The sequence below is a fragment of the Phyllosticta citribraziliensis genome (genome assembly GCF_038025025.1).
Source record: "Phyllosticta citribraziliensis strain CPC 17464 chromosome Unknown J3D65scaffold_2, whole genome shotgun sequence".
Taxonomy (NCBI): domain Eukaryota; kingdom Fungi; phylum Ascomycota; class Dothideomycetes; order Botryosphaeriales; family Phyllostictaceae; genus Phyllosticta; species Phyllosticta citribraziliensis.
The window spans coordinates 1145369-1161091 of NW_027117339.1; the positions used below are offsets into that span (position 1 = coordinate 1145369).

The 15723-nt window shown below is 56.3% G+C and overlaps 9 protein-coding genes across 9 annotated transcripts; 4 read left to right on the forward strand and 5 right to left on the reverse strand.

Moving 5' to 3' along the window:
- Window positions 1–199: 199 nt before the first annotated feature.
- Window positions 200–2080, reverse strand: J3D65DRAFT_210811 (uncharacterized protein). The gene is made up of 3 exons (XM_066794501.1): window positions 1263–2080; window positions 947–1215; window positions 200–896 (listed from the first exon to the last, which is right to left on the reverse strand). The coding sequence occupies exons 1-3, from the start codon at window positions 1926–1928 to the stop codon at window positions 254–256; spliced, it is 1578 nt and encodes a 525-aa protein (XP_066658633.1). The 5' UTR covers window positions 1929–2080; the 3' UTR covers window positions 200–253.
- A 529-nt stretch (window positions 2081–2609) lies between these two features.
- Window positions 2610–4689, forward strand: J3D65DRAFT_613462 (ALG6, ALG8 glycosyltransferase family-domain-containing protein). Its single transcript, XM_066799118.1, has 3 exons — window positions 2610–2868; window positions 2916–3078; window positions 3220–4689. Exons 1-3 carry the CDS (start codon window positions 2628–2630, stop codon window positions 4574–4576), a joined length of 1761 nt encoding a protein of 586 aa, XP_066658634.1. The 5' UTR covers window positions 2610–2627; the 3' UTR covers window positions 4577–4689.
- Window positions 4614–5259, reverse strand: J3D65DRAFT_613463 (cytochrome C oxidase copper chaperone-domain-containing protein). The gene is made up of 3 exons (XM_066799119.1): window positions 5077–5259; window positions 4964–5025; window positions 4614–4912 (listed from the first exon to the last, which is right to left on the reverse strand). The coding sequence occupies exons 1-3, from the start codon at window positions 5093–5095 to the stop codon at window positions 4772–4774; spliced, it is 222 nt and encodes a 73-aa protein (XP_066658635.1). The 5' UTR covers window positions 5096–5259; the 3' UTR covers window positions 4614–4771.
- J3D65DRAFT_613467 (uncharacterized protein) lies at window positions 5233–7110 on the forward strand. Its single transcript, XM_066799120.1, has 2 exons — window positions 5233–5640; window positions 5751–7110. Exons 1-2 carry the CDS (start codon window positions 5449–5451, stop codon window positions 6789–6791), a joined length of 1233 nt encoding a protein of 410 aa, XP_066658636.1. The 5' UTR covers window positions 5233–5448; the 3' UTR covers window positions 6792–7110.
- Window positions 6973–7776, reverse strand: J3D65DRAFT_210944 (uncharacterized protein). The gene has a single exon (XM_066794502.1). The coding sequence runs from the start codon at window positions 7627–7629 to the stop codon at window positions 7153–7155; it is 477 nt and encodes a 158-aa protein (XP_066658637.1). The 5' UTR covers window positions 7630–7776; the 3' UTR covers window positions 6973–7152.
- Window positions 7777–8637: 861 nt separating this feature from the next.
- On the forward strand, window positions 8638–9897 carry J3D65DRAFT_664738 (uncharacterized protein; the record flags this gene model as incomplete). Its single annotated transcript, XM_066802765.1, has 1 exon — window positions 8638–9897. The coding sequence occupies one exon, from the start codon at window positions 8638–8640 to the stop codon at window positions 9895–9897; it is 1260 nt and encodes a 419-aa protein (XP_066658638.1).
- Window positions 9898–11105: 1208 nt separating this feature from the next.
- On the forward strand, window positions 11106–12140 carry J3D65DRAFT_600104 (uncharacterized protein; the record flags this gene model as incomplete). Its single annotated transcript, XM_066797950.1, has 1 exon — window positions 11106–12140. One exon carries the CDS (start codon window positions 11106–11108, stop codon window positions 12138–12140), a length of 1035 nt encoding a protein of 344 aa, XP_066658639.1.
- A 973-nt stretch (window positions 12141–13113) lies between these two features.
- Window positions 13114–14722, reverse strand: J3D65DRAFT_613480 (uncharacterized protein). Its single transcript, XM_066799121.1, has 4 exons — window positions 14659–14722; window positions 14414–14601; window positions 14266–14364; window positions 13114–14211 (listed from the first exon to the last, which is right to left on the reverse strand). Exons 2-4 carry the CDS (start codon window positions 14572–14574, stop codon window positions 13215–13217), a joined length of 1257 nt encoding a protein of 418 aa, XP_066658640.1. The 5' UTR covers window positions 14575–14601; window positions 14659–14722; the 3' UTR covers window positions 13114–13214.
- J3D65DRAFT_211752 (uncharacterized protein) lies at window positions 14292–15558 on the reverse strand. Its single transcript, XM_066794503.1, has 5 exons — window positions 15267–15558; window positions 14938–15188; window positions 14773–14887; window positions 14414–14722; window positions 14292–14364 (listed from the first exon to the last, which is right to left on the reverse strand). Exons 1-4 carry the CDS (start codon window positions 15374–15376, stop codon window positions 14641–14643), a joined length of 558 nt encoding a protein of 185 aa, XP_066658641.1. The 5' UTR covers window positions 15377–15558; the 3' UTR covers window positions 14292–14364; window positions 14414–14640.
- Window positions 15559–15723: the final 165 nt, after the last annotated feature.

Consider the following 15723-nt stretch of genomic DNA (forward strand, 5'->3'; position numbering starts at 1 on the left):
TCGTGAGACGAATCCACGGGTTTGGACAAATTTTGTAGCAAGACCTCAATTGAGAAAAGCAGCATTAGTTGGATATCATAAGCCTACTACTCTGACCGCGTGTACAATGCAAAGAGCACGACGTTATCCTCAAGGAAACCCTTAACCCGCGAACGCCACCCCTTTTTTGATTTCCCAGCCCATTTTCACCCGTAGTCCTTACCGTGTCCAAAAACTTACCACGTTCTGTTTCTTCAACACTTGCGAAACGAAATTAGTCAAAGGTGGTCTTCTTGCCCTTGAAGTCGCTGAAGCCACCGCGGTTGAACGAGCCACCGCGACCACCTCCACGAGCGCCGAAGCCGCCGCGAGGACCTCCACGGCCACCACCACGACCGCCAAAGCTGCCGCCGCCACGGGGACCACCACGGCCACGGCCACCAAAGCCACCGCGGCCGCCACCACCACCGCCGTTGTTGTCACGAGGAGTCGCGTAGTCAAGGCGAATAGCACGTCCAGCAATCTCGGCGCCAAAGCAAGCCTCGAATGCACCCTTGGCCTCGTCGATGGAGCTGAAGCCGACGTAACCGAAACCCTTGAGGGCACCGCTGTCGGGGTCGGTAGGGAGAGAGACACGGGTGATGGAGCCGTACTCGGCAAACAGGTTCTGGACGTCGTCGGCACTGGCATCGAAAGAAAGGTTGCCAACGAACAGAGTGTCGCTGGGGTCCTTGGGAGCATCGCCGAACTTGTTGGCACGGGCGTTGGCACGGTCCCTGCCGTTGCCGCTGGCGTCGTTGGCAGGGCGGGGAGTGCTGTAGTCGACGTTGAGGGCACGGCCATCGAGTTCGTAGTCTTTCCTGGCCTTGAGGGCCTTGACAGCGTCTTCGATGTTGGTGTACTCGACGTAGCCGAAACTATTACAATTAGCATTATGAAAAAGAGAACACGGATAGGCAGTTCTTACCCCTTGGACCTTCCAGTCGCCCTGTCGGTCACAATGCGGCAGCCAGAGATTTCACCAAACTCCTCAAACTCGCGCGCGAGCCAATCCTCGTCAACGTTCCAGCTGAGGTTGCCGACGAAGAGGTTGGCCGCAGCGTTGGCGGGAACGTCGGTCTTGCTCTTCTTGGCGGCAGGCTTCTCCTCGTCCTCGGCCTTGCGCTTCTTGGAGGGAGCAGCTTCTTCAGAAGAGGCATCAGAGTCAGAGTCGGAAGAGTCAGAGTCATCAGAAGACTAGAGAAGTTAGCATTAATCGTCTGCTGTTGAGTTGGGCAACTTACGGCCGCCTTCTTCGCAGCAGGCTTCTCGTCCTCAGACTCGTCGCTGTCGCTGTCGGAAGAGTCAGACTCCTCAGCCTTGGCCTTCTTCGCAGCGGGCTTTGCCTCCTCATCGTCGGACGAGTCGTCGCTGTCGCTCTCGCTGTCCGACTTGGCCTTAGCAGCGGGGGTGGCCTTGGTCTTCTTAGCAGCAGGCTTCTCATCCTCAGACTCGCTGTCGCTGTCGCTCTCATCAGAAGACTCGGAAGCACCAGCCTTGGTAGGGGCAGCCTCCTCGCTGTCGCTGTCGCTGGATGAGTCAGACTCAGAGGAGTCGGCCTTCTTCGCAGCACCGTTGGTCTTGGAGGCAGCCTTCTTGGGGGCAGGCTCGGAAACAGATGACTCAGAGTCGGACTCGCTCTCGCTGGCAGAGCTGTCGCTGTCCATTTCCTCGTCGCTGTCGGACTCGGGCTCGGGAGTGGGCTCCTTCTTGCTCTTCTTCGACTTCTTGTCCTTGGAGGCCTTCGAGGCGACGTCCTTGGCCGTCTCCTTCGACTTCGACTTGGGGGTCTGGGACTTCTTCGTCACGCGACCGTCCTTGACAGCCGACAGAGCCTTGCTCTTGACGGGGGTCTCGACCTTCTTGGAGGCAGCGGCCTTGGTAGGCTTGGTGGACTTGTCCTTGGCCATTGTAGTGGATTGCTGTCTAAAGAAAAGTGGTTAGCAAAAGCAGAGTGACAGTGGCAGGTAATGTGACGGCTCGAGTGAAGACGCCGAAGCCAACGACCCTCTGGTGGCAATGCCAACAGTGCAAAATGGGGGAGCGATGCTCCTAGCTCTTCATCAGGATCTCTCAAACGTGCGCAAAGCCCACAGCCCTCGAGTCCGCTCAAGGCGGATAAGCCCTCAAGCCCACAAGCCCACAGAACGACGTTCAAGGCGGAGTGTTCCCACAAAGGCCGAGAAGCAGTCGCTGTCTCAAAAGCCCACTGAAGTCACAAGCCCACAGAAGAGAAGAATCTCTTGCGCGCCCACTGAAAAAAGCGCGATAAGCCGTCAGGATGGAAGTTGCCCACGAACCGAATAGACTGAGTTTGTCTGTTGATGCTTCTCAAAAAATACCGACTGTTGTACGGTATGGTGCCCCTCAAGAACGAAGAAAACCCTTGAAAAGAGTTTTGGATGAGTGCGAAAGGTTGCAGAGTGATGAGGTGCGACGAAGGAAAAAAAGCCTGCGCGACGGCTTTAAAAATTCCGAGCTCGGGCCAACAGTGGCGCCGACGGGCTACCGCCCGACCGTTTCAGCCTAGCGCGGCCCTGATTTCGTTGCTCTTGCGCCGCCGAATCAACTGTGCGGACAACTGCAGAGCAGCACCACTTCCTGTCAACATGGCACCGTCGCCAGCACACAAGCCTCGCAAGAGAAGAAAAGGCGACAGCGCAGTCTTGGCCCGACCAAACAAAGGCACCGTCTTTCTGGATTCGAATGGCAACGTCTCCAAACCAGCTTTCCCGCTCGTGGCTTTCCTCTGGCCAGCGATAGGCAACGTCTCCCAATGGCTTGTGCTGCCTTTGATTCTCATGGCCGTCGGGCTCTTCAGATGGGCCACTGCTTTCTGGGGCTACTCTGGTACTTGCGTCTGGACCTTTGGCTACATTTCGACTGACTGGTTAAAGGGCTCGACAAACCACCCATGCACGGAGACTTTGAAGCTCAGCGACACTGGCTCGAAATCACCACGCATCTCCCCATAACGCAATGGTATTTTCACGACCTCCAATGGTGGGGATTAGACTATCCGCCATTGACCGCCTACCATAGCTGGATTCTTGGCAACATGTGAGTCGATTTCATCATTCCGATCTGGGACAGAATTGATGGAATGGTTCAAATGCACCGGTACCGTCACTGCCAGACCAATTACCCACAGCCACCCTATTTCTGCCCACTGCCGTAGGACCATGCCACTGACAAAAGCAGTGGTCACTATATCGAGCCGGCGTGGTTCGCCCTGCACACCTCCCGCGGTCTGGACGACCCGAATCTCAAGATCTTCATGCGCGCAACCGCGTTTGTCTCGGAATACCTCGTCTACGTTCCCGCCGTCATCGTCTGCCTCCGCCGATATGCCCGTGCGCAAGAAGTCAATACATGGGAGTTTGCCATTGCCTTGGTTGCCGTTTTGATGCAGCCGGCAACCATTCTAATTGACCACGGGCATTTTCAGTACAATACGGTCATGCTTGGCTTCGTCGCGGCGACGATGTATTCGTTGATCGCTGATCGCTACTTTTGGAGCTGCGTCTTCTTCGTCGCTGCTTTAGGATTCAAGCAAATGGCTCTGTTCTATGCGCCCGCGGTCTTCGCGTACTTGCTCGGAAGCTGCCTATTCCCTCGCATCAACTTGCTGCGGTTTCTGGGAATTGCTCTGGTCACGGTGGCTTCTTTTGCCCTTTTGTATGCGCCGCTTATCCTGGGAACTGTCAATGACTGGTACAACGGCCTACCCATCAGCAATCTACCCGAACCCGAGCTGCTCTCCAAGCTGCCCATCAGTCTCGACAAGGAGTCCTGGTACTACGCGGTTATTCTGGAAGTGGCCCAGTCGGTCCACCGAATCTTTCCCTTTGCGCGCGGACTGTTTGAAGACAAAGTTGCCAATGTGTGGTGCGCAATCCACACGTTCTACAAACTCCACAAGTATCCGACGGCAGACCTCCAGCTTGCTTCTCTAGTCATGACCGGTGCCCACATCGCAACTCCTTGCCTCATTTTGTTTTTCAAGCCGAGGAGAGAGCTCGTACCCTATGCCTTTGCCGCTACCTCCTGGGCCTTCTTCCTTTTCTCCTACCAAGTCCACGAGAAGAACGTCATGCTCCCTTTGTTGCCCATGACGTTGCTTCTTGGGTCCAGTCTAGGACTGAGTCCATACATCCGCGCTTGGGTCGGGCTGGCAAACCTTCTCGGAGCCTGGACCATGTATCCGCTGCTCAAAAGAGACGAGTTGAGCACGCCGTACTTTGTCCTTACTTTGCTCTGGGCGTACCTGCTCGGACTGCCGCCAACGTCGCTTTCAATTTTCAACAACGACGTCCCTTCGCAGCAGCTGAACGCGCTCGAAAAACTTATCCACGCAGGTTTCTACGCTGCCATGATTGGCTGGCATTTCCTGGAAGCCTTCGTTCCCACGCCGGGAGGTAAGCCTGATTTGTGGGTAGTTGCTAATGTTCTCGTCGGTGCTCCCGGCTTTTACATTTGCTGGCTGTGGTGCCTGTACAATCTCATCGATACCTTCAAAAGGATATGGAAATTGGAGCGAAGCAAGAAGGCGCAGTAGTTCAAGAGACGCGATTTCAAAAATCTTGCACAAGATACCCGTGGCTGCTATGTCCAGGAGTCTGAGGAGTGGAGTCTATTCTTCATTTATAATACAAAAATCCTTGATGCTGTACATGAGCTCTTGAGAGCCTGTGATGCCATTTGAACGCCTCCCGATGCAATTCCATGATCCCATTTGACTTGTCCCGTTGCGTTATATGTTGAAACCAAATCCGGCCATGCAAGTCTTGTACTTCGAGACCAAGTCCTTGCACTCTTGTTGAGGGTTGTCGCCCTTGGAGAAGAGCATGCACTCGTCACGGGCGGCTTTTTCGTCCTTGCAAACGCAGCATGGCTATGCGGATCGGGTCAGCGTGGCGCAATGGCTGGGGAGGATCGAGCGAACCTTGGGCTTTGCGGCACCGTCGCCGGTAGGCTTGACGTCGCTGGCGACGTTGGTTGGCACTGCTGCAGGCCGTCAGCGGCGCGCATGGGCGACGCGATCATGGCGAGACTCACTGGCTTGTGCTGCACTCATTTTTGCGGGTTGGGAGAAAGGAGGAAGTCGGATGGCGCAATGCGATGGAAGTTCGGAAGTGTAGAGAATGCTTACCTCATGGACGGCGATGGCAAAGCTGCCAAGCCAGACCTGGCGGCGGGCGGCACACAGAAAATGTACTGCAGTGGGCTGGCGGGCCGGTGGACTGCACGCGGCGGGAAGCCGCAGCAAGGGTCCCGTCCTTCGTCTGTCGTTTTGCCTGCCTTGCCTGCGAAAACGAGACTTGAGCCCCTCCACCCGACCGCTGCACCGCACTTTTTGGCCGCCGATCACCACCACCACCAAACGCCCATTCTTAGAAGCGCGCGGCTCGAGCCTACACGTCGCCTACCATGGCAAACCCCAAGGTTTTCAGTCTCGAGGGCAAGGGCCTGAAGCTCACCACCGCCGAGGACATTGAGCCCCACCTCCAGGCCCTCAAGGACAACCCAGACGTCGAGGAGGTCGTTCTCGTCGGCAACACGTTGGGAATAGGTGCTTCCGAGGCTTTGGCCAAGGTTTTGGAGACCAAGAAGAATCTAAAGGCAAGTCTGGGGATCCCCGGCCGCATGCGTTGTTTGCACTCATGGGACCCGCTACCAAAACTGTAAACAATCCCTCCAGAGCCACTTGTCTGACTGTCCCGCCCACGTAGACTGCCAATCTTGCCGACATCTTCACGTCGCGTCTGCTCTCCGAAATCCCTCCCGCGCTGGACAGCCTGTTGAAGGCGCTGCTGAAACTCCCCAACCTCAGCACTGTCAACCTCTCCGACAATGCCTTTGGCCTCAACACCCAAGCGCCCCTCGTCGCCTTCCTTTCCGAACACACCCCTCTTCAGCACCTCATTCTCAACAACAACGGCCTCGGTCCTGCTGCGGGTACCCTCATTGCCAATGCTCTCTCGACCCTCGCCGACAAGAAGGCTGCCGCGCGGGCCGCCGACGCTAGCGCCCATGTTCCCAACCTGGAAACAATCATTTGCGGACGTAACCGCTTGGAGAACGGCTCGATGGAGGCGTTCGCGAATGCCTTTGGCAAGCACGACAAGTTGCGCGAGATCAAGATGGTCCAAAACGGCATCCGCCAGGAGGGCATCACGCATCTGCTGAAGAACGGCCTTGCGCATCAAGATCAGTTGCGGACTCTCGACCTGCAAGACAACACCTTCACAACCACTGGCGCACGCGCTCTGGCTGACGCTGTGGGTGGCTGGAAGCACCTGCGTGAACTTGGAATCTCGGATTGCTACTTGCAAAAGCGCGGAGCCTTGATGTTGAGCAAGGCGCTGGCGGAGGGCAAAAACCCTGACCTGGAGATTCTGCGTATGCAGTACAACGACATGGATGCCGCGGGCCTCAAGTCTTTCGCCGATGCGACGGAAAGTTCGCTCCCCAAGCTGCGCCGCTTTGAAGTCAACGGCAACAAGTTCAGCGAGGATGACGAGAGCATCGAGCGTCTCACCGAGGCCCTTGATCAGCGCAAGGAGGAAGCGAACCCGGATTTCGTCAAGAGTCTCAAGGAAGGCGAGGAATACGGCCTTGACGAGCTGGACGAGCTGGATGATGAAGAGGACGAGGACGAGGAGGACGAGGGGGATGAGGAGGAGGCCGGAAAGGCGCTCAAGGAGGCAGACGAGGCAGAGGATGCCAACGTGGACGACCTCGCAACGAAGCTGGGCAAGACGGGCTTGTAACGAGCTCTACGCATCACCGCCGTCCTTTTTGGCAACGACTAATGTAAACGATATATCCATGGCTGGCCGCTTTTGGTGTTTGGTATTTTTTCCCCCCTTGTCGCGGGGTCTTGGGAGATGCGGTGTTCCCTTTGACTCGTCGTCCTTGGGTTCCTTTTTTCCCTTTTTGCTTCTCATTGTGCCTTGTGGCCTACAGAGATTTCTTCTCATTCTACATTAGGAGGCAGTCATTGCCAAGGTCGTGCTCGCGCGCGGGAACGGATAGATGGTGATCAAAATTCAAGAGCTCTCGACGTACCAATTCAAAGGATTGTTCCCGGTTGATGTTTCAAGCGTCGTGAATGTGCAAGTCGAATCCAACTCACGCAGCGTGTACCGAATACGACTTAATCCCTCGCGCATTGCAGGTCTCGCCGCCAAGGATTCGCCAAAGCAGTACATACATGAAATGTGGCAGTAGCAACCAATGGCTGTCCCGCGAGCCAAATAAAATCCGAAAATGAAAGACGAATGGTTCCGGCGACTCGGCCGACGGGTAGACTAGAGACCAAGACACGGCGCCGAGTGCAACGCCCCGCACCGGAAGAGAAGCAACGATGCAACTAGAAACAGGTCGGTCGGATACAATCATCACCAGAGACTCGGACAGGAGACGGGGTCCACGGTTGAAGCTCACGCCACGACGGGCGGGCGGCGGCGCGTCGATCAAGCACCAGCGCGCAGCGTGTAGATCCGCTCGTCTCCACAATTCGTATCCTTGACTCCGGGGTGTCCAAGGGGCGTGCGAGGCATGCGTGACGACAGCGCTGGCGGAAAGCACGCCGTTGGGAGCAGTCATGAGAGGGTGATGTGGTGGTGAGCTGAGGTGGTCAACAACAGAAGGACGAATGCAAGGGGCTGGTCACGGTAGACAAAGGGGAAGACGACTGACTGGTGCGCGTGGAGGTACAGCTTTAGGTAGGTACGGTAGGTTGCGACCACGTGCAGAGAGCTGCTTGGTGCGGTCGTGTCTACTTGGTCCAGTCGTTATCAGCGCCGCCTCTTTCTGAATCCAACTACCACTACCGTAAGGCATACCCAGCCGCCCCAAAAGACGACGCCGACTCCTCCACCGCTACCTCGTCTGCTCCCCTCTCCACCCCCTCTACCAACTTGCCAACCGAATTTTCGCTGCCCACCCGCCGCTCAACTCCTCCCTCCAGGCGCAGGGATCCACCACCTTATCGCCGTGGTAGCGTCATCCACCCGGCCCCCGCTGGACCTCGAGCGCCATCACCCGTCACCTGCCCGTGAGACCAGAGACAAGTCGCACACACCTGACACTGCCACGCTCCTCAAGAACCTCTACCTCTGCCCCTCCGCAACGCGCTCCATTTCAAACTCGCGCCATCATCCTCTTCGACTCTGCTCGCCGCCGTTGTCAACTCACATCGGGACAAAGAAGCCCGGCTCGGCTGCCTCCGACCAAGCTCCCTGCCCGGCAGTCCGCTTTCGGCGTCGCAACACTATCGCCAGCTGCCTTCACCGCGTCTCTTCCCACAGTCTTTTCTGTCTCTGCTTTGAATCCACAGCGTTCGCATCATGTCGCCCTCGGACATGGACTTGCCAGGTCACGGCCGAGCCACCGGCGCGCCCCGCGAGACAGCCCAGCAGAGCCGCGGTCATACCCCAGCCTCCAACCTCAATACCTCTGCACCTGCTGGTACCAGGTCGCGGTCAGATGGTGAGTGGTATACTCCTGTGACGTCGTTGCCTATGACTCTTCCCTCTACGCCTACTCCCACCGTCGCGCCCATCTCTTTTCTGTTCCTGCTCCTTGCATGCCCTCACCATTACTACAACCACCATGGACGACTTTCTTCAAGACTTTTGGACTTATAAGATCTTTTCAGATTCATGGATCGAGGTGTCGTCTCAGCCCTCGTCCTCGTCGCTATCTTCGGCAAACGATGAAATCATAACGACCGGCCTCCGCGTCCAACACGACTCGAACCTTAATCGCCAAAGACGCCGCCAACAACACCGCGCCACGGGCCGTCTGCGTCTGGACGATTTGGGCCACCGGGGCTCCAGCGCTGGCACAAGCAGCCAGGAAGAGTACGAGGAGAGTGAAAGCGAGTCAGACCAGGTCTTGTCATCATCGAACGAGGCACTCCCACCGCACCGGTCAGGCCGGAAACAGTATGCGATGTCGGACCACGCTGCCTCGGACGCCGAGGACGATGAAGACGAGAACTCTACTGCTGTAGGATACAACCGCGCGAGTACAGAGCAATCGTTCGCCCCCCAGCCCAACGCCTTTACGCACTCGGGCTCTGCTCCAGTGTACCGCAACACGCCAACCCAGCAGCAGACGTCGTACTTTGAGCGTCCTCGAGCAAGAAGAGCGTCCAGCCAGCGCCATTCATACCCATCGCAACAGTCTCATACTCCCTACAACATCATATCGCCATCGCATCAAGCCGACCACGACGCAGCACTGCGGGCATCCCTTTCGACGCTTCTCTCCTGTGCTGCCGCTGCACGAGGACTGCCCAAATCCCAGTCTTCAAGGGCAGCCCCTGCACCCACGCCTTCGAGCCGCGTTGATCCATCGACTCTGCGTATGGTCCCCGAATCTGCGCTGCCGTCTTCGTCCTCTCCATCACCCCCTGTTCCACGTGCCACAACTGCCAAAACCTCGTCCTTGCGCACAACTACCAACGCTGCTACCAAAACGCAGTCGCGATCTTCTTCGGCGGATAAGCACAAACGCCGCCACTCCCGTGACCGACGAGGTTCTACCAAGAAAGCTCGTCGTACCCTCTCATCCACCTCCATCGCCTCCCTTGATGATTCCACAGCCACAACTCTGTCACCGACTCTTCTTACTTGGGTCGTCTCTGCTGGAGTGGTCGTGCTTGTATCGGCACTCAGCTTTAGCGCTGGCTATGTCGTCGGGCGCGACGCCGGCAGAGCAGAAGTGGAGATGCTTGGCGAGTTGGGCGGCAACGCTGGTGGCATCGGGGGTGGCTGCGGCAGCGAGGCCTTGGGCAGAGGTGGCGTTGCTGGGTCCGGGCTTGGTCTGAGGCGGTTGAGGCTTGCGGACGCAGTCAGGGTCTCGTGAAGAGATGGCACCACGAGGTTCGTTGACCTAACACTGAATGTGTTGGCTTGAGCCGCGCCCATCTGGGGTTGGTAATCTCTGCTAAGCATCAACAGCAGATGTACCAGTCACAATGAGTTGCGGACATGTATGCCGGATACCTATTTGCCGCCACGACTACACACTCAAAAGAGGGAACAGCGCCGGTCGCACAGCTTGCAAGCCGAAGCGGTCTGCTGAATGGGTCGGTCAAAAGTGACAAACTCAAGTCAGTTGTTACGCTGCAAGTTACGCTGCAAGGGCCGACCGACCCTTGCAGGTATTTAGACGTACTGCCTAGCATCAGGAGCTAGGACAGACACCACAGCCACGCGATGGACAGCATTTGGAGCATTGATAGGTCTGTTGATGGAGGCAAAGCGACATCTGCCCGTATCCAATACGCCTAGTTAAGCAGTGTCAACGCCTACGAAGGAAGGTACGGAACAGCCGTCTAGCATCACTTATGAAGAACGGCGTTTTCATTCTGGGGGAATTTCTTCTTTTCACGAGCGGGTATAAGGGTTCCATAGGCAGGGGTTTTCTTTGTTTCCTTTTCTTTTTCCTAATACCTTCATCATATCTAGCGTATCTCACTACCTTTCACCTCCAGTCTGCGCCCGAGTCTCCTATGCAAGAACAGTGTCTCGTTCACCGTTTGAAATTGATTTTCAACCTGATTTCTAGCTGATGACGGCACTCCGTCACCGCCGATTGCCATCGTCTTCGTAGGGGTCAAAGCAAGGCAGACATGACCCCCTTATACCCCTTGAGCAGCTGGCCGAAATGGTAGAACTCTATTGGCACCAAATGATTCGCATTGCTTGCCAGACATCCTGAGCCTCGTAAGTCAGGTCTACAAAGGGAGCCCCTGAAAGCGGGAGCCGAACTAACAGCGTCCTCCCGCAGACAACCCAGCCGTCCTTGCAATTGACTCTCAGTTTCTGGAGGAGTCGAGAACATGTTTTCTTGAAGTTCCAGTAGGAGAATTGATGTTCTGAGCGGAGGAGAACGAATCAAGTGACTGGATCTCGGGGCTGGTGCAGAACGTGGTTTGGTGAATGCATTGAAGCGACTGTTTGCTTCGCTGTTGCTTCTGCACTCTTCACCATTTTCCAGCGTGTTCTAGCGTAAGAGTTGCTTCTACGTTCCACTGTGAGTTTCTCTTTCCCTGTTCAAAACTCGCATTCATGCGTTTGATTTCTGAGACTTATTCACTCTGGAAGATGTCTGACCCTAATCCCCATGGTCGCAAGGAGCAGGGCAAGTCGAAGAGCCGTCTGGAAGAGATGATCTTGGAAGAAATCTCGCGTCAGCTTTCGCGTCAGCCTGGAAACACTGATCAGGCACGTTCTGGTGGATCTGAGGGAAACATACCCAGCTACAACACTCCACTGCCGTTGATCATCGTCGGAAACGTCCAGAATCTGAGCTTGAACTCGAGTCAGCCCCCGGCTGTCCTGGGGACAGACGTCCACTACCAGCCTCAGCACGCGACCTACTTCTCCGGCGCTCGGAACGTCTACATCACAGGCGGAATCTCGCGATCTATTCGCCCCTGCGAACAAGGGCACGGCGAGAGAAACACAGCCGGTGGCACTGCTCCTGGAAGCACTGACCGCGGTGATGGATCCATCACAGTCATCGACGGCGAGGTCCGCAACCCTATCACACATCTTCAGTCTCTGCGCTACTTTGACGGCGCCCAACACGTCACCATCACCGGCGACGCGGTCATGAATTCCCATCAGCCCGTCACGCACGCGCCCGGTGAAGAAGCGACGTTTCCAGCGCCATCCATGTGCGACGAGAACCCAGCAAACCAGCTTGACACGCCCGCCGTTGTCCAGCAAGCCGCAAACGCTCCTGTTGTCCCCTCGGTCCACAGCACCCCGGCTCCTCCCCCTGAACCGGTTCAGGACCGCATCTCGCCTGCCAACCAGCCACCGCCCTTTGCTACCGTCACGCCGTCGCCCAATCCCCGGGGGTGGGAGAGCCATGCGGCCGAATCGTCCCTTCGCGCAAGCAGTGAAGTTGGTATTGGTCCTTCCGGCACCACCATTGATTCGCCGTCACCTTCGCCGCGCCCGTCCGAGTCGGCCGGTCCCAAAGGGGTGGGTCAAGAGGGAAAGGCCAAATTTCGCTTGCGTGTGGCTGGTCGCTCGTGGCTCTTTGGTCACAAGACGAAGAAAGACAACAGCTTTGGCGAGGAGGAGGAACATTGAGACTTGAAAGTCTGTTGGCTAGCCATGTCGACAGCAGCGAGTTCGCGAGGCTTTGATCCTAGGATGGTCCTGTACAAGAGATGAGAATGAGTGGTGAAGACTTTGGTGTTTCTTGTGTGGATTCAGTGAACGGTTGGTTGGACCTGTCGGATGTTCTTGCCTCAAAGCGTCGTCGGGTAGAGGCAAAGGGAAAGTGAACAGCCTGCACACGCTGCAATCGAGAATGGAAGGAACTCGTATTACTTGTTCATCCTTCAATTCGTCGCCTGTCTTCATGTTATGTCTATCTCTTCCTTTCTCCCTCTCCCTCTCCCTCTTCGCTCTGCCGTCTGACTCGTTCGTTTATCGCATTCTAGCAGGATATTTTGATGTGCAGTTTTCTCTTGGACAAGGTGGCAGCGGTAAGCATCTCAATTTTCAAGCCCTACTTCTGAAATACCGCTGGTTTCGAGATACAGCCTCCCTGTGACTACTGCAAACCACGTTTTTCAAAGTGTTTTGTTTACAGGCCCGCATATGGAATTCTACATGGAGGATCATGTGCCTTGTGTCGCACGATGCAGAGGCAGTGCTCTCATGAGCGCTTGTTTGGCTCCCGGACGTTGAAATTGGTCACTGTGGCGCAAGCGGATCTGGACCTGCTGCTGTGGGATTGGAAGGAAGCTACTGAGAAAGCCGACTCGGCAGAAAGTAGGGAACAGCCTCCGTGGCCTTGACAGAGCTGGGTTGGGAGATCCAAGAGATCGAATTGATGAGGTTAGTCAGTGTCTGGTTTGATGAGTTGAAATGGGGGCACTTTGTCTTCGTCACTCGATCAAGGTGGAATTCAGCTTATTGTGAGACGATTCGACGTTACAGACTGTAGACTCGGGTTAACAGTGCGTGGCTGCCACAATGTCTCGAATGAGCGAGCCTTTGCGAACAAGGCATTGTCCCGTACGTGTTGTTGTCACGGTCGGAAGCGAGGTCAATGAACAGTGCAGAGGGAGGTATTTACATTATCTACTCTATCTTTGAAGGATTTACCATCTACTCCGTGTTAGCTCGAGCATGATGCTTTTGGGGACGAGGGACTTACGAAAAGTGCTCGCTGTGGAGGTAGACCTCCTTGGCACCATTACCCGTGACAACCTGGAGCTGCGCCTCCGCAACCGCATTCCGCACATCGTAAAGCAGCTCAGCGGGGCCACACACGACGACGGCAACTGAGCGGCCGGACTCTCGCGACGCCGTGCGAATGATGGATCGCACGTCCGGCCGGCCCCGCGCCAGGTCTACGTAGTTCGCCTCGACACCACCACTACCACCCGACTCCTTCGTCACGGCCTCCGGATCTGGGGATTGGCCCCGTGCAGTGAGGTGAGCGTGTGCCTGGACGGCGACGTCCTCGTCCGTGACGCCGTGCGTCTTGAGCAAATGCTCGACTTCGCTGATGAACCACTCCTTGACGCCCGAGACGCGGGTCGTCATGATCATCTGGATCTGCGTGCGGTGGCGATGATGCTGTTGCAGCTCTGCTTCTTCCTTGTTGGATGCGAACGGCTGCATGTTCCGACGTATTCCGTACTCGAGCAGTGGGAAAGCGAAACCTACGCCTGACCCGCCGGCGATTAAGATGACGTCGTCGTGCTCGAACAGCTGCGCGGCGCCCACGTCGCCGTACGGGCCATCGATCAAGACGGGGAACGAAGATGCCTTCGAAGGCTCGTCCGCGAGCTGTGCCAGCTTGCCCGTCAGCCCGCGCGCCGGCTTGATAATGAAGCGCAGCTGCGGCTCCATCTCAGGCCGCTCAGGGGGAATCGAGCAAATGGTGAACGGATGGCTGGAGAGGCTGTGGAGACCGAGTCCCATGAAGCGCAGAAAGACGTGCTGCCCGGGAGACCAGGTGAAGCCGGTCGGAATGGCCTTTTCGGCCGCTTTTTGGTGGTGGATGGGGATGATGGCTTCGACGAAACCGCCTGGAAGGATTGAGAGGCTGCCGATGTGGCAGACGCCGTAGCTGAGGTATGTGCGGATGTTGGAGTAGAGGAGGCTAGTGACGTAGATGACGCCTGTTGCGATGAAGTAGTCCCTGAGTTTTCTCTCGTCAGTTATTGACGCCTCCGGCGCAAGGGATGTTGCTCACCATGATGTCAGGCGGAAGTCGCAGTGGAAGAAAAAGAAGAGGACGAAGATCAAAGCAGCCAGATAGTGCGTTGCCTTGAAGAACTCGTAGAACCGGGCCCTGGACATCGTTAGCATGCATATTTGAGGACCCCTGGGGAATACAGTACCGAATGGGTCGGATGGAGAAAACGGTCAGGTACGCTTGCGCTAGCAGGGCAACCACTCCGGTCCAGTACACGACGGATGTGTTCCACTCCTCGACCATGTCACCCTTGTCAATGTGGTACTTTATGAAAGGAAAGGTGTGAATCAGAGCCAGAAGGAACATGGCGTACGAAGCCCATTGGTGGAATATCTGGAGAGACGTGTTAGATCGTGGCTGAAATTTTGTTCGTTATTCCGGAGCGCTTGCCTGGAGTCGTTCATGGGATATTCCAGTGACCAGGGTGATCAAATTCGCCTTTGCGGCAAGTGCACTTTCGAGAATTAGCTTGGGCGCATTCTCATCTGGCGCCGCTTGACTCACAGGACAAAGGGCAGCAACGCGACGGCCATCCAGCCGGTTCTCGTGGCGAGTGGAGGAGAGCTTCCGAAGGAGGCTGTTATTGGCCAATAGTATGGTTTGGGTCCGAACGTCAAGCCTGGGAAAAGGCGTCAGTTTTCCTCCCACGCATTTTGCGACCCAGCGTACCAAAGAAAAATATTGTGCCAGCAGCACCCAGAAGAAGGTAACTGAGGGGCGACGTGTACGACCCTATCCATGGGAGACGGAAGCTGCGGTAGGTAAAGTATCGAAGTATGGCGACGATTCGTCGGGTTGGGGAGCTGACGGCCCGCGGCTTTGTTGATATCCTCGACAAGACATTTCCGACAGTGACCAGGCCAATGGCGCCAATGACAAAGTATACTGTCGTGAGGGCGAATCGGTGGTCTGCTTGGTACCTGCATGCCAATTAAGCATAGGTTAGCAACATAAGGCGGGTAGGGTAGTAGCTCCCGTGGCGCTACTGGGGAGCTTACCAGTATCTCCAGAAGCCGTTCCTGTAGGCGCATTGTTCAGGGTTCAGCTTGCAGTGGTCCATCCGAGATGAATGCAGCATCACCGGCGAGTCAAGCCAGGGAGCGCCCATGGTGAAAGAGGTCGTCGGACAACAAACGAGTGGAACGCTCTGCCCACGGGTTGAAGGTGAGCACAGCAAGCGTGCGGATCATATACCGAAGCTGACAGAGGGCGAGAAGGTGTCGAGTGAATTGCGACGACGGTGATTCGATAGCGAGATGGGCGCCATGGTCGGAGCGAGGCATCAATTGCGGACGGAGGCGGCGCAAATTCGAGGTCGTTAGGTTGTGGGTGGGTGTTGCGCATGATTGAGCATGTTAGTACCGTTTCGGGCAATTCAGACGACGCATCTCGCAGAGTGGAACCACGGACGGCAGTCGATTCTCTCGCCTGTCATCTATCCCACGCAGCATCAAA